This window comes from Staurois parvus, unplaced genomic scaffold, assembly GCF_062004578.1.
Source record: "Staurois parvus isolate SC_StPar_1 unplaced genomic scaffold, SC_StPar_1.0 ptg000239l, whole genome shotgun sequence".
In the NCBI taxonomy this organism is placed as follows: domain Eukaryota; kingdom Metazoa; phylum Chordata; class Amphibia; order Anura; family Ranidae; genus Staurois; species Staurois parvus.
The window spans coordinates 2,688,002-2,705,269 of NW_028318035.1; the positions used below are offsets into that span (position 1 = coordinate 2,688,002).

Consider the following 17,268-nt stretch of genomic DNA (forward strand, 5'->3'; position numbering starts at 1 on the left):
TAATGGGCCTTTCATTTCTTCACAAGGGGTAACCAGGAGTAGGCAGATATACATGAACTGAGAAGGTATATTGAGCAACTAAAATATCTGTGGAATCTGGTTGTCCATGAATGAGATTTGTTACTGTTTTATTAGATTTTATGAGGTTATGGCTAGTATGTTATATAGCTGGTAAGAGGTCAATACAGGATGAAAGTGACTGCAAGGTGTTATACTAAGACAGGGTCTCCAAACTTTTGAAACAAAGGGCCAGGATACTGGCCTTCAAACTTTAGAGGGGTGGACTGTGGCCAGTGGGAGTAGAAAATGAACCAGCATCAGTGGGAATAAATAATTCCATAGGCTTGGTGGCCAGTAAAAGTGAAAACATTACATAATTGATGGCAGTGGGAGGAATAATGCCCCATATTTGGTGTCAATAAGAGGAATAGTGCCCCATCGTTGGTGTCAGGGGGAGGAATAGTGCCCAGTCTTTGGTGTTAGTGGAAGGAATAGTGCCCCAAGGGTCAGATAAAGGCAAGCAAAAGGCCAGTGGGAACAGAAAATGAACCAGCATCAGTGGGAATAAACAATGCCATAGGCTTGGTGGTCAGTAGGAGTGAAAAAAGTACAACATTGGTGTCAGTGGGAGGAATAATGCTCCATATTTGGTGTTAATGAGGGGAATAGTGTCCCATTAATGCTGTCAGTGGGAGGACTAGTGCCCCATCGTTGGTGTCAGTGGAAGGAATAGTGCCCCATCATTCATGTCATTGGGAGGAATAATGCCCCATATTTGTTGTCAATGAAAGGAATAGTGCCCCATCGCTGATGTCGATGGAAGGAATAATGCCCCATATTTGTTGTCAATGAGAGGAATAATGCACCATTATTGATGTCAGTGGGGGGAATAGTGCTCCACCGTTGGTGTCAGTGGGAGGAATAGTGCCCCATCGCTGGTGTCAGTGGGAGGAACAGTGCCCCATCGCTGGTGTCAGTTGGAGGAATAGTGCCCAGTCTATGGTGTTAGTGGAAGGAATAGTGCCCCAAGGGTTGGATAAAGGAAAGCAAAGAGCCACATTCAGCCGTCAGGCTGCAGTTTTGAGACCCCTGTCCTACGCAATGGAAATAGAGATTCTAGTTAAACTTTGTTCACGTCTATCCAACAAAACATGGTAAAAGTATTTTAATACCGTGTCGTCGTCTTCCAGATCTCCATCTGGCTCTTCTGACTTCAAGGGCTTTTGTGAAACTAAAACATAAAAAACAATATTATTATTATTATGTTGTTTTTTTTAAGAAACACCTCATTTGTACCTGATATATTACAAAGTGTTAGGTCGCCTATAGTGCCACTCCCTTGCTGGCCGAGCCAGAGAGGCATTACTCCACAATGGCTCCTTCCCTGGAAAGTTTGATTCTGAAGTGTTTTGGCCAGCAAAGAGGCAATCCCATATATATATACATATTGTGCTGGAAAGCTGCGGTCAGCGACAGGTTTGCAGGTTTGGTACAAGTCTAACTTTTAAAAAAAAAATCTTCTGTCTTTGCTTAATCTCCTGTCTACTCTGTCCTTAAACATATCTTATGGACTGTGTTTGCTGTTTTGTGCGCTACACTTGCAGTATTATCTATGCGATCTAGATTTCTTTGTAAACTCTAGGTTTTGAATATGTACCATTTTTTTTTTTGGAGAGGCCTCCTCGCATGTCTTTCCTGTTTTTTATACTGCTGATGTAGCAAAAAAAAAAACCCACTTTAGTGTTTATATTATCATTGACCCACGAAGGTTTGTTAATCGTACCCTTTCAACCCTCTCCCCTATCTTTTCTTATGGGGCACCTATGTAAACCTTCTGGCATATGACTTTATCAATGCTTGCTTTGAACTAGCTGACCCCCACACAATACAATTTACAATTGTTGGTCATTGATTTTATGTTCCGAATGTTTGTTTATCTTTGCTTAATACTCAATAAAGCTCTTTGTAAAAGAAAAAAAAAATCTTCAATCTGATAACTTACCACTGGATGGCAGCAAATAATTACAGACCATTACAGAGCTGCGCGTACATTTCTTTGATGATGTAATGAATATTTTTGACTTCTGACACATAATAAGACATATGGGGGTTATTTACTAAAACTGGGGAGTGCAAAATCTGGGTCAACCCTGCATAAAAACCAATCAGCTTCCAGGTTTTATCGCCAAAGCCTAATGGAGCAAGCTGAAGTTAGAAGTTGATTGGCTACCATGCACCAGTGTTAATAAATCTCCCCCATAGTCTCATAAATCAGAATATAATAACATTTGTTCTAGAGCTGCTGAAAATATTAACAGAAAAAAAAACTTTAGGGCTCTTTCACACAGGCATGGAAAATAGGTGGCTGGGCCGTGTTTTTAACTCTTCCCAAATGCCTATCAATGCCTCTCAAAATTGTTAAAAGAGGGAGCAGATGGAGGTGTTCACCATGTAGCGTTAGCATTGCCACGTGTTACAGTGAGCGAAAAAGAATGTTGCCTGCAGCGTTTGGCAGGTATTGATGCTTTGCAACTGCCTCCATTCACCTCTATTGAAATGCACCATAAGCACACCAAAAATGTACTGTAAACGTGCCTATGGCATTTACAGTGCATTTAAGGTGGGGCTGCAAAAAGTCAAAAGTGATCACTTCCCATTTCAGCCTTTTACAAAATAAAAAACACATCTTACAAGGTGTTTGTGGAGTGTTTCCTAACACAACCTGAATGCCTGCACAAAACATCCAAAACGCTCATTAACACTATAGGTCCATTAGTACACTTTAAGGCTGCTTTAGAATTCAATGTCTGTCTGAAAGAGGCCTTACTTAAATATGTCAATACCTACACAATTTAGAAGCATGAACATATAGCTGGCCATAACATTCAGAGGAATCCGCCGAACGATGGGTGGCTCTTCTAACTTGAGATAATTACTTAATCAACTTTTGTGGAATGAAGCCAAAAATCTTGGTTGAACAGGACCTGCAGTCAATCTGGACGCAAATCTAAACACACCGTTGAGTATATATACATTATATTGCCAAACGTATTGGGCCAGCCCTCCAAATCATTGGATTCAGGTGTTCCAATCCCCTCCATGGCCACAGGTGTATAATATCAAGTACCTAGGCATGCAGACTGCTTCTACAAACATTTGTGAAAGAATGGGTCGCTCTCAGGAGTTCAGTGAATTTAAGCGTGGTACTGTGATAGGTTGCCACCTGTGCAATAAGTCCATCCGTGACATTTCCTTACTACTAAATATTCCACGGTCAACTGTTAGTGGTATTATAACAAAGTGGAAGCAACTGGGAACAACAGCAACTCAGCCACCAAGTGGTAGGCCACGTAAAATGACAGAGCGGGGTCAGCGCATGCTGAAGCGCACAGTGCACAGAAGTCGCCAACTGTCTGCAGAGTCAATAGCTAAAGACCTCCAAACTTTGTGTGACCTTCAGATTAGCACAACAGTGCACAGAAAACTTCATAGAATGGGTTTCCATGGCTGAGCAGCTGCACTCAAGCCTTATATCACCAAGTGCAATGCGTCGGATGCAGTGGTGTAAAGCACGCCGCCACTGGACTATAGAGCAGTGAAGACGTTCTCTGGAGTGATGAATCGCGCTTCTCTGTTCTCCCAACTTTGTAGGAACCATTTGGGAATAGCCCCTTCCTGTTCCAACACGACTGTGCACCAGTGCACAAAGCCAAGGTCCATAAAGACATGGATGAGCAAGTTTGAGGTGGAGGAACTTGAGTCCTGACCTCAACCCGATAGAACACCTTTGGGATAAATAAGAGAGTAGACTGCAAACAAGGTCTTCTCATCCAACATCAGTGCCTGACCTCACAAATGCTCTTCTGGAAGAATGGTCAAACATTCCCATAGACACACTCCTAAACCTTGTGGACAGCCTTCCCAGAAGAGTTGAAGCTGTTATAGCTGCAAAGGGCGGGGCCAACTCAATATTGAACCCTACGGACTAAGACTGGGATGCCATTAAAGTTCATGTGCGTGTAAAGGCAGGCGGCACAATACATTGGCAATATAGTGTGAGTGTGTGTATATATATATATATATATATATATATATATATATATATATATATATATACTGTATATGTAAATTGATTTACTTGCACAGGTAATTTGTAAATCAGTCATTCTTGTTATTTTCAGATCTCTGCCACACTGTATAACCAGGGAGTTGACACAATTTTTTTTAGAACACGTGAAGATATGTTCAGTGGCTGATTTATTATTCCACTATGCCAATTGCATACAGAAAACAAATCTGTCAATAACTTGCAGTACAAATGAAGACACACAGCCCCAGGTTCCATTTTGCAAATGGCTAGAAGGAGAGGGAGGCAGTGAAGAGAACTCTTAAGGCGTCAGAATACCAAGACATTTTGGACAATTTCATGCTCCCACTTTGTGGGACCAGTTTTGCCCCTTCCTCTTCCAACATGACTGCGCACCAATGCACAAACCAAGGTCCATAAAGACATGGATGAGCGAGTTTGGGGTGGAGGAACTTGACTGGCCTCCAGAATCCTGACCTCAACCCAATAGAACACCTTTGGTATGAATTAGAGCAGAGACTGCGAGCCAGGCCTTCTTGTCTGACATGTGCCTCTGGAAGAATGGTCAAACATTCTCATAGACACCCTCCTAAACCTTGTGGACGGCCTTCCCAGAAGAGTTGAAGATGTTATAGCTGCAAAGGGTGGCCCAACTCAATACTGAACCCTACGGACTAAGACTGGGATGCCATTAAAGTTCATGTGCATGTAAAGGCAGGCGTCCCAATACTTTTGGCAATATAGTGTACTTTAACAATGCTACGGATATTACCCCAGGACCCCTTAAAAACCTAAACTTTGGCATGTGGGGAAAACCTACACTACACCTTACCTCTTATACAATCACCTTTAGATCTGCCAGCAAATGCATAGTGCAAGGGCCTGCCTGGTTTGATACTGACTGAATGGATCATTTAGCTTTGTCCTCACATTACATAGTTTTATCATATTTAGCCCTTTCTTGCCCTCCCCGGTATCACTTTAAAAGGTTGTGAATGCTGGAGGGGCAGGAAATATCAGCTGATAACAAGACTACATGATTGGGAGCCAGTCCCACTGGCTAATGATCATTAGCAGGGACCAAGAGCTGTCTTTCACAGCTTGGTCTCTGTACTGGGGGTATGAAGTGAGCGTTCTCTTAGCAAAGGAACAATGACCACCCAACAACGCATATGTGTGTTAACCAATAAGGAGTTAAAGGAGATTGCACAGAGTTTGTACAGACTGTATAGTGGTTGAGCAGCCTTACAAAGCAGCTTTGATTAAGCAACCAATCTTCTAACCCATGCAATAGAGAAAAGAAGTAAGCCCTGATCAGTACCTTACATTCAGTGGAGGAGCAATAAACTATTGAATATCCACTAAGCTGTCTTTATATTACATATAAAGCAGCCCAGGAGTGTGCCACCCAACACCGTTACTATTGTAAAGCAATGGAAAACGTCCTGCCCTGAGCTGGATCCAGAAAGTGAAAGGCTCCACCAACTAAGCCTACACGTGTACGTATGAGAACCATATGTTAGGGTGAGTGATGACATTAGCGACGCTTAATGGTGTCATTTAGTCTACTCTTAGTAGGGTTGTCTAGCCCTATGTAAGTGCCAACATTTAGAACGTTGATATTTGTATAGGATCTTTGAGGGCTGCTACAATGGAACCATATAGTTAATATTATCGCATGTTGAAGGACATCTAAAAAAGTTATAAGTAAAATGCGCACCTAAACTTACATACACATTAAGTTACAATAGTCAAAGGTATTTTCAGATTTTCTCAATGATATCTTGACTTTCAATATAAAAAAAATACATGAATGCAGGGCTTGACAAATTTGCTTTGAATCTAGGAGCCAGCAAAAAAGTTAGGAGCCAGTTTTTTTCAGAATAGCTTGGGTTGTCAGCCATGGCAACCGCACCACGTTTTTGGCGCCATTGAAAATAATGGCACCTGAACCTGCGTTTTTCAATCACAGCGATTCTGCCGGAATCCCAAAATGCCCAGGCGTGAATGGAGCCGCCCTGGTTCACACATATGCGATTCGGGATTCCTTTTGAAACTCATAGATTCCCATGACAGGCTAGATATTTTGTGTTCCTGCTGACACAGTTGCGATCCACACGCAAGTCCTGACTGGCAAGTGATAGAGTAGAGTGGCATGCAGAGATAAGTGTTCACATAGGATTGCTATTGACAGAAGTTTTCCTATTGAAGTCTATTGGAGGCGTTTTCCCATTGAAGTATACAAGAGGTGTTTTCGCATTGAAGTCTATGGTGGCGTTTTCCCATTGAAGTCTATGGGAGACGTTTTCCCATTGAAGTCTATGGGAGGCGTTTTCGCATTGAAATCGATGGGAGGCATTTTGCCATTGAAGTCTATGGGAGGCGTTTTTGCATTGAAGTCTATCGGAGGCATTTTACCATTGAAGTCAAGGGGTGTGTTTTCCCATTGAAGTCTATAGGAGGCATTTTCCCATTGAAGTCTAGGGGCGTGTTTTCCTATTGAAGTCTATGGGAGGCATTTTCCCATTGAAGTCTATGGGCACAATTTCCCATTGAAGTCTTTGAGAAACGATTTCCCATTGAAGTCAATGGGAGGCAGCGTGTGAACCCAGGTGTCAGGATGCAATTTCTAGTCGCCATGGCGACCTGGCGTAGGTTAACTGCGGCCAGATTGTGTGCAGCCAAAACTCTGCAGAAACCCTAACCCCGAACATACACTATCTGCATCCAGGGTTGATCGGAGGCTCTAGGTCGGTGTGATGAGGTGTCCATGATGACCCAGGCTCACCAGAAATGGGCTGAATAGGGCTGGGCTGGGAAGAGGACAGTACATGAAGAGGTGGATAGTATTGTGCTAAAAACTGAATTTTTATATTTTAAAAAGTACAGGGCAATAGGAGAATAGAGCTTTAAGGCTATACTTGTAAAAAGGTTCTTAAAAGAATTCATTCAATTGTGTTATACAATATAATTCTGTAAAAGTGAGCATACACAGCCAAAATGTATTCACCCAATCTTTCCACCTAGCTATGACCATAGAAAAAGATGTGATAATACTACTACTACTAAGCCTTTTCCTACCTCACTGGGTCATAAGACAATTGCGTAATCCTTCATGCCTACATCTGCTGCCCTTACATAATATTGAAAGAATGCAATATCATTGTTTAATTTGCAATATAATCCAAGCAAAACTACTGATGCTGTGCCAACTGTCTCCTTACTCCTGGCCTAATAATGAACAAATAGTCATGAAGCTATAACGTAAACACTTAAAATAAACATGGATGCCATTTTCCATGCTTTATTTAGAAACATGTTTTTAACCTAATCTAAGAATATTTGGGATCTGAAATTATAATGGCATTGCCTAGCCCAACAATGGACACACAATACAAGAGCTGGATACAGTGTAATAGTAAAGAGATCCAATAGACCCCTTACTATATAACTCATCCCCTCCTGCATTTATTTACAAGTAGAAGATACAGGGAATTGCAGGGTGGGATTCCATCCCACCTATGGTATTAAGTTATAGGGATGAACTTTAGTTATTATGCATTGTTCTGTAAGGGTAGATTTTAGGGCTTCAATTTTAGGGCTACAACATTACAGTGTTCGGAGGATCTCCCATAATCCCCTGCATGCTTTGCTGCTACACAAGAATAGGAAACCCAAAGGATCAAACTGCTGACTGGAGATAAGTGGTAAGGAGTCTGCAATTCATTAGAGAGCAGGATTCCAGTTTGGGTCTGAAGGGGGGCCACTGCACACTATGCAGTGTGGAAATAAACTTATAAGGGATTCAAAGAGCCCCTTGACTAGTTTATGTGGTAGAACAAATTGTGATCTACAGTGTGCATCAGATTGCTTCCTTTCGATCCAATTCTCTGCAAATTTGAGTTTTGGCCACTGCTTTGCTCATCTCACTGGTGTTAGAAGGGGACTGTGGACCTTTTCTGTGCTTAATTATTATAGGCCACTTCTATACTTGGTGACTACACCACACATGACTCCATTTACCAATAAAATCAGCACTCTCTAAATAGATTCTCTCACAATGAGGAATTGCAAGACAAGAACGTCATCTCCTTGTGAGGTAGGAGGGTAGGGATGATGGTTATGTTATCCATTTTTCCCTATTAACTAGTTGGGTGCCAAGTCTGGGACACACAAGAGGGATAGGGTAGGGTAGGTTCTTCTGGGCTATGCTAGGCACCTGATACAGGACCATTCTATTTCACATACATGGAGTACCTGTACTCTGTGCCGTTTTAACAAATGTCCTGGGACAAGGCTGAGGTTGCCATCAAGGTGGGCCCCTACTCTTACAGATGAACGTGCGTCATGTACATTTGCACAACATCTGTTCTCCGGGTTACTGTTCGGGTCCCCATGTAAATGTACATTTTCCCACAGTAATTTGCAATTAGGCGGGCTGTGCCGTACACTGACCACAGCCACCTGTCCAGCATTTCCCCACTACTGGTCCTGGTAGCAGCATGGAACCCCGCCATGCACATAGCACGGGCTCCAACCTGCACTTAACTTTAACTCTTGAACTTCCGTACCTCTCTACAGAATGGAAACCTCTGCAGTTCTGTTACGGTTGCTATAGGATACAGAATGTGGCGTAAGGAGTGCCAACAACATCTCCCAAGTGTTTGGAGGCAAATCCACTGAATTCAACAGGCTGCTGCTTATTCCATGAGCAAAGAAGGTACAGCATACGCTCAGGTTCAGTGTGTCAGACTCAAAGATCCCGCCAAAAAGCCAAAGATCTGAAAAAGGCATTAACCCCTACTCTCCTGTCTGAGGCAGAACCTAACTATTTTCAACCTGCTTACAACCCTATCAACATTGCTACCTTGAGTAGTTGAGGTAGTCATCTTTCAGAATTCAACATAGATTTCAGTGATGAATCCTAACTCAACTTTGAGGAGATGAAGCCACTAAACCATCATGTGATCTACTCACCACTATCATGATAAACCATCACCATCTTCTGATATTGTGCATATGGAGCTAGATTTGTACTATTGTGAATCTTGTTTCTGACTGTACGTGGGGTTAATGTAGTCTGGGTTACACTTTCCAGGATGTGAATTTTATGAATTGCCCAGCACTGGACAACCACCTATTCATTTCCACACTCACTCATTTTTTACTTTGTGCTCTTCAGTCTTAGCATCTCTATGAATTTTTTTCATTGTTCACAAGGCTTATTTCCATTTTTGGAATAAATATAAAGCATTGTTGTAATTGCACAAACTTCTAAACTATTTAACAAGAAACAGATGATAACATAGTTGCTGGGTGTATTTAGAAACCAACAACGAATAAAACACATTGTAAAACATTAAAAATGAAAATTTATTTCACCAAATCAACAGCTAAAATACTTCTTCCATAGCTTTGGCTTAAAGGGTAGAACCTCACCAATCTAATGGTCAGCAGAAGCTGCCATAACGTGAATTTGATGTCCATTTACCATGGTACCAGACAGACTTGTGAATGATCATCTTATGACTAATAACAAACATTAAGCTGAATGATTAGTATGTATACACAACCAAGAAAAAAGATCTGATCACAAGAATATTGCTGTTTAGACAGTGGAATGGTACAGATCTTGGCAGTGCTGGATTATCTTAGTGGAAATAATTCCAAATGGATACATTTTTCTGACCTGCCCAATTTTTCTTTCATTCAAGAATATTCAGGGCTGTTGCGGGATGTCCAATGGGCAGGAAGTGACATCTAGGGGTTTATTTACTGAAGCTGGAGAGTCCAAAATCAGACTCCCTTCTGCATAGAAACCAATCACCTTCCAGGTTTCATTGCCAAAGCTTCATTGAACAAGCTGAGGTTAGAAGCTGATTGGTTTCTATGCAGAAGGGAGTCTGATTTTGGACTCTCCAGCTTTAGTATATAAACCCCCTAATGTCTTTGGACACTTTAAGAAAATTGAGATGTTTATAATCATGATCATTTCCCTAGAGAGTAATCTTGTAGCAGACCCTTTGGCAGAAACCACGTGACTAATTATTTCCCGCTGATCACATGGCTGCCATGGGACAGAGTTTGAAACATAATTTTTTTGCCAAAGCAATAAGCAGTTCAAAGTAGCAATTAAAATGTATTAAACTTTAATAGGCTTATTATTATTATTATTATTACAGGTACTTGTATAGCACCGTCATATTAGCGCTTTACATATGTATTGTACATTCATATCATCACTAACCCTCAAGGATCTAAGATCCCTAACTTACTGTACATTGATACATACACATACTAGGGCCAATTTAGACAGGATCCAATTAACCTACTTGACAGAGCGCAACTGCGCGAAACATGTCGTCTTGGTAACCCTACATATGCACCCAGCTGAAGCCAACGCCGGACACTGCCTTCGCTTGCCATGGTGACACCACCCAGGATGCTGGTACGCTGACACCACGTGATTTGAAGCCGACAGGAGCATTCTCTGATCTCAGCTCCCCTCAGAGCAGACGGGACGTCCATTGGAGTCACACTGTCCACTTCAGGCTGGTCAATTTTATTATATTTTCTACTTTGTCTCACCCAATAAAGATGCACCTTCACTAAGGTGCTTGTCTGAGAGCATTTTCCACAGTGCCTATTTTTTCCAGTTCTCTTCATCATGCAAATGATTAACAAGGCAGCAGTGGTGAGCTCATGATTAACTGTTCACATGTTTCCACCTGCAGTGGCCTCTCTGCGCTCATTTGTATGAGTTTACAATTAACCTACCAACATGTCTTTGGAGTGTGGGAGGAAACTGAAGTACCCGTAGGAAACCCACGCATGCACAGGAAGAACATGCAAACTCCAGGCAGGTGATGTTTTGGTTGAGATTCGAACCAACGACCCTAGTACTTCCAGACAGAAGTGCTAACCAGGTCTATTTATAAAGTATTTAAAGTGACTTTCACAAAACCTTCCATGGTGGAGAATCAGTCACCATCATTTCTCCACCACAGAGTATTTGGTGAATTCACAGTCGCTGCTTTATAAATAGACCCCTAAGTGATGATATACATACAGATTCGGTTTGTCAGAGGTGCACTGACATTTCTTAAACATTTTTATAGCAAAGATTTGGCAGATGTGTGGGAAGAGCTTCAAGTATCAGTGACCATGATTAGAAACTAGTTATATTAAAACCTAGATAGATACATGGTAAGGAAGAGATTGTTACACTGACCCTGAAGCCAAGGCTAGCAAGAACACAAAACAATCGCTGTTTGGTAACATACTTGGAGCATACACAATGTTCTCCTAAACTGTACATTTTCAGATAAGTTTTAAATTGTAGCATAACTATGTAGTCTTTGTCCAGGGTTGTATTTACAATGTAAGCAAATTAGACTTCTTCCTGGTTAACAATTGTTCATAAAACCAAAATAAATGTTTTCTATCAATTGTGATTCCATTGTGATAATATTCCTTTTCTTTTTGTAATTTCTTATTTTGTTTGGCTTGCATTTCCTGTAGTTTAGGAAAAAAACAAGCTTTATGTAAAAATAAAATTAGATAGAGACAATGGTAGGTAGATGATACGGCAAGGTACAGTTACATGCCTCCTTCAGCTCTACCACTAATACTGTTCTATTGAAGACCACATATGATACTTTGTTTTGCCTTGGAAATATGAATAATTTTTAACACATCTGGGACCTTCTTAGGCCTCCAAATCAACTGGTTCAAAACTTTTATGCCTATAGTGACCTCTCTCTACTCCTTGTGTCTCTACATTCCAGTACCTGAGAACGCAAAATTTCCTCAAAAATATTAATCTGTATTAACATAAACTGGATTTCACTAATGATTGATGTACAAAAACATACATATTTGGTTCAGATTATCTCTGTCCCTAGTAGGTTGTGTTAATATATTAAACATGGTCCATATGCTCAAACTATTGTATATCCTACAAAACTCCATGATATGGTTACCGATATATTTTTGCTAAAATACATTTTTTGATTTGCACATTCCTCTGGAATGGCAGGAAGGCAAGACTTCAAAGCGGAAAGGAGAGGGGAGGGCTGCCAATTCCTCACCTTTATCTATATTATCTTGTGAGACAATTTCAAACAATCTACTAGGTGTATGCTGACTGAAGCCCCACACCTCACTGATCTCCTGGGTCATCTGGAAGTGGAGGCCCCATCACAAAATGATGCAATGTTGTCCCAACTTTCGGTTACTTACAAAAGTGTTTAATAAAAGCAAACACATCTCTGTGAAGATACCTACTAACTATATTTTAATCTAGGACAATCCGGATCTTCGTCGTCTATCTTCCCTAGACTGTTACTCACTTTGGCAGCAGTAAAGGGTTACCAAGTTAACAAAACTTTATGCAGATTATATTTTCCCTGTTGCATGCAGAAGATGCGATCCCTTATAAATTCCTTCATTGTTCTTTAACGGTGAGATAAAATAAAAATTAAATTCTCCCACTTAAAAACCCGGATTACTCAATTTGGTCTTGCTAATTAAGGTGTCCGTTTATGGACCAGCGGTACTAGATCGCTGCTCAGTTCTCCAGCATTCTCGGAGAACACAGTTCTCCTGTGAATGCTGTTTATGAAGCAGTTCTCCGAACGAAGGGAGAACGGTCTCCAAACGCTGGAAAACGGTCTACAAACTCTGAAAAACGGCTCATTTTACTATAATCTCACAAGATTACAGTAAAAGATCAGTTTACTAAGCAGAGGTAAATTATCTCTGCTTAGTTTTTGGTCCCTCTGATTCTCCAGCTCTGGGCTGGAGAATCTGAAGGGAGAACAAAGATCTCCAGAGAAGGGCTGGCATGATCTCCTGAGTGTCATAAACTGTGAATGACCAGAGAATAGCTGAGATCCGTTGAATCGCAGCTATTCTCTGTGTCATAAAAGGACACCATAATTTGGATTACTGAATTTAATAACTCATACCGTTAGAACAGTTGAATCTTCTAGGTACATGTGTTTTAAGAGACAGCGATTAATTTACCACCAATGAAAGTAATTTGTACTGCTTTATAAATATGTATAATATATGATGTATAATATAATAATATATATATACTGTATATATATTTTTTTTTTTTAAATCACAACAAAAAAAAATCAGATACTAATGTGTATTTTTTTGCATAATCAAATGTGAACTTAGCCTTTGGCAGTTGCTACCATAACAGGCAGCGCCGTGGATAAGGGGGTACCACCAGTCCTTCTGTACAGGGCTCAGGCCAGCAGGGGGGCCTAGACAGCTGGGTGAATTGGATGTGGGCAGGGAGGGTGATCAGCATGGGGCAATTACTTGAACTGATCCCCTGTTTGGCTCTCTCTGCAGCAACTGAAAGCTGGCTTCTCTTCTCCCTCCCGCTGACTTTCAGCTGCTACATTCCTAGATTGTAAGCTCTAACGAGCAGGGCCCTCTGTTTCCTCTTGTACCAAATTGTATTGTAACTGTAATGTCTACCTTCATTTTGTAAAGTATTGCGCAAACTGTTGGCGCTATATAAATCCTGTATAATAATAATACAGAGAGAACCATAAAGGGGGTTGGTTGCAGTAATTGCCCCCAGTACACCCATCACCCTCCCTATGCACCATATGTTTTCCCCTGCTGCCCAGGCACCCCTGTATGCCTACACCTCTGCAGTGCTGCTGGTCTCCCTCCTCTCCTTCCCACTAGACACTGTATGCACACAATAGGATCCTTCATGATGGAGAGTGGGGGAAGAGTCCAGTAAATATGTCACATTTACTAGCCCTTTCTTTTTGAATGAACACAATGAGTGATTGGTACCAATCACTCACTGTGTTCATTCATAACTGAAGCATAGCAAACTGTGTTTTTTTTTTTGGGGGGGGGCTGTCAGGTTGGCTGTATGGGACCCTGTGGTTTCTAACAGCAGGTATCCTTTTGGACGATTTCCCTTTACCTCCTGTTTTGGTGACAACTGTAAAAATTTAGATTTCTCATCACTTTCTTTTCCAGTGAAAACAAATACCAGGACAGATAGAGAGGATGAATCTTACCCACAAGAACAGAAAAAATAAAAACCTGACAGCTATTCCAACTTTCTCTACTCTAGCCAAAACTAGAAAACATTATTTGGCTGGGTTTCTACTTTGAATGGAGGATATCATAATAATATTCTACTTTTAATCTATGATTCTATGAATTGAAAATAGAATGCCTAATATGTCAAATATCTCACAGCTATGATCACTTTATTATGCATGCTTGCAAATAGCATTACGTTTTTCTTTTAATAAATATGTTTAAAAAATAATCCTTTAGAAAATGAACAAGCAGTGATGATTAAACTAGGAAAATTGTTACAGTTCTAGTTTCCTGTCCCCCGAATACAGATCTATCTGATTTGCAGGGAATCATACCATCCAGGAAATTTAGCAGCTGGAATTGGTAAATTATAGGAGTCTTTATAACAATATTCAAAATTCAGGTGAATCCCAAAAACAATCACATTTTGCAAACAGATTGCTTTCTAAATTTAAATCGGTATTCACATATTATATTATTATTATTCACCAGAGGTGTCTAGCTGCTAACTTAGGGCCCCAGTCATAAAACAGTGCTATGGTTTTACTCTAAATATATTTAGACAAGCGCTCCTCAGGATGCGAGTATATTGCATCTAAAATGCAGAACGTATCTACCAACCACAATCTTAACCCCCTTGACGCTGAGTGCACACAAATATGTGGCCTCTCGGAGTCTGGGCTTTGACGCAGAGTGGCCGCATATTTGTGTACCATTTGAAAATGGATATGTGCTGAAAGCATGTGCCCTGCACGCTCCCAGCACATATGTCTGTGACTCACGGAAAGGTCCCGATCTCCCCTTGCGATCGGGACCTTTTCCGATCATGTGACCGCCATGACAGCAAATCACGGCGGTCACATGACCCTAAAACCCTGCCCCACCTCCTGACTTCTGAAACCTCTTAAAGGGCCGGGAAGCACCGGCGCAAAGGGGTTAATGTGCCAAAATACTAATATGTGAAAAATTTTTAAAAAAATATTAATTATATAACAAGTGCAACAATTATATCAAATATATCATATATCCATAACCACTAATATATAAGTGACAATTAGTCCATCATGCAATATAAATATGTTTAAACATCCATGAATAAATGTGCAAAAATAAGTCCTTCTTGTTATCTTTATAAATATTTGTGTTTTAAATTAGTGTGCATTTACAATGAATCATTGGACATGTCATTGTATGCAGTAAAACATATGACCTGTGTTGTGTGGATCTATCTACAAGGTTCCTGATGTAAAACCACATACATTTTTATTTTATTTACTTATATTGCACAGTCATAGAAAATATACACGGAGAAGTGTAGCATTTCAGAAGAAGCAAATATCAATTATGTAGCACATAGTAAAAGTAAGGCGCTTTGCTGTTTGCACAAATTACGAGTGTAATCTACACTTAAAGGGGCAGCTGCCTTGTCGTTTTCTTGCTTTTTTTGGTTTTCTTTGCAGATTTACATGATGGCGCTTTCCTTTTGATATATTAGATTATGTAGCACAGCTTAGATAAAGAAGGATTATGGGAGCTCCTGCTGCATCATGAGAGCTGTCTGGTTCAAACCTGCTCAGCTACAATGTACAAAGGAGATGTAGTGACACACACAGAAGCTAGGTTTAAACGCCTTAACGTGTGGATAGCAGATAGCGTCATGTAGGCACCATAAATGGGGAGGGTGCAGCTCTGTTAGGAGAGGAGATGGTCAAAAGGTTGGGGGAAATTTTAAACTAGTTAGTGGAGGGGAGGGATAAGAGGAAGTTATATCCAGCAGTGAGTGAAGGTCAAAGGGTGCAACTTGGGGCAATATTGGTAGCGTAACTAGAATATCTAAACCCAAGGTTAGTAGATTGGCAGAATCCAATTGCAACTTCAGAACACAAATAAGTCTAGCTAATCAAATAGAAGAACTAGTGCTTATAATACACAAGGAGTATTTAGACTTCAAGGGAATATCAGAAACTTAGTTTGACAGCTTGCAAGTGTCCAGGGGTATTCCCTGTATTGGAGGGACAGGGAGGGTAGAAGAGGGGGAGTGCCTGTAAGTCAAGAACAATTTGCTAATGAGAACTAGGAATGACATTGCTAATCAGGCAGGGGAGGAGGTAGCTTCAAAGGAAACAAACAAAGGAGAAATTAATAGCTTGTGTATACTACAGGCCCCTAACCTGAAAGATGAGGAGGAGTCTGATATACTTTCACAGTTAGGAATGGTGAGGTAGGGCAACGTTATTATAACGGATTACTTCAATTATCCAGACATTGTCTGGGAAGACAGAACTGCTCACTCATTTAAGGCTCGTCATTTCTTAAATGTCTTGCAGGACAACTTCATGTGCCGTTTGGTGGATGTCCCAACTAGAATAATGCTATAAAAGTTCTACTTATTACAAATAACACAGATCTGCTAGCAGATGTGGACATAAGGGATAACATAGGAAATAGTGATCAGAGTAATTGCATTCAATCTAAATTATAGGAAAAGGAGGCACGAGGGAAGTGCAAGAACACAATCTCAAAATAGCCATACTACAAGAAATTAAATGGAATCAAATTCTAGAAACAATGAACACTAAGGAAAAATGAGAATGCTTTAAGAACATATTAAACAAAGGAAGTGTATTCCAATGGTCAACAGGTATAAAAAGAGCCAAGGCTAAACCGGCATGGCTAAATGTTAGTGTAAAAAAGGCATATAAAGGAGAAAAAAGGCCTTACAAAGATAGGCCAGTGAATAATCTCCAAGATACGACCGTTCCTAACCTCGGAAACCACTAAGCAACTTATTCACTCCCTTGTTATCTCTCACCTCGACTACTGTAACTCCCTCCTCATTGGTCTACCTCATCACAGGCTATCCCCCCTGCAGTCTATCATGAACGCTGCTGCCAGACTCATCCACCTCACTAACTGTTCTGTATCTGCCACCCCTCTCTGCCAATCCCTCCACTGGCTCCCAGTTGCCCAACGGATAAAATTCAAAACACTAACAATGACATATAAAGCCATCCACAACACTGCCCCAATTTACATAACCAATATTATCTCTAAATATCACCCAAACCGTACACTCCACTCCTCGCAAGACC

General features: G+C 40.7%; 1 protein-coding gene across 1 annotated transcript in view; it reads right to left on the reverse strand.

The window, feature by feature from the left end:
• The window catches only part of LOC149459988 (uncharacterized), a 161,151-nt gene that overhangs the window by 58,821 nt on the left and 85,062 nt on the right, over nt 1–17,268 (reverse strand). The window contains exon 2 of the mRNA XM_089680313.1: nt 1,173–1,231. Within this exon, the coding sequence (XP_089536439.1) occupies nt 1,173–1,231 (59 nt within the window). The remainder of the gene's footprint in view (nt 1–1,172; nt 1,232–17,268) is intronic.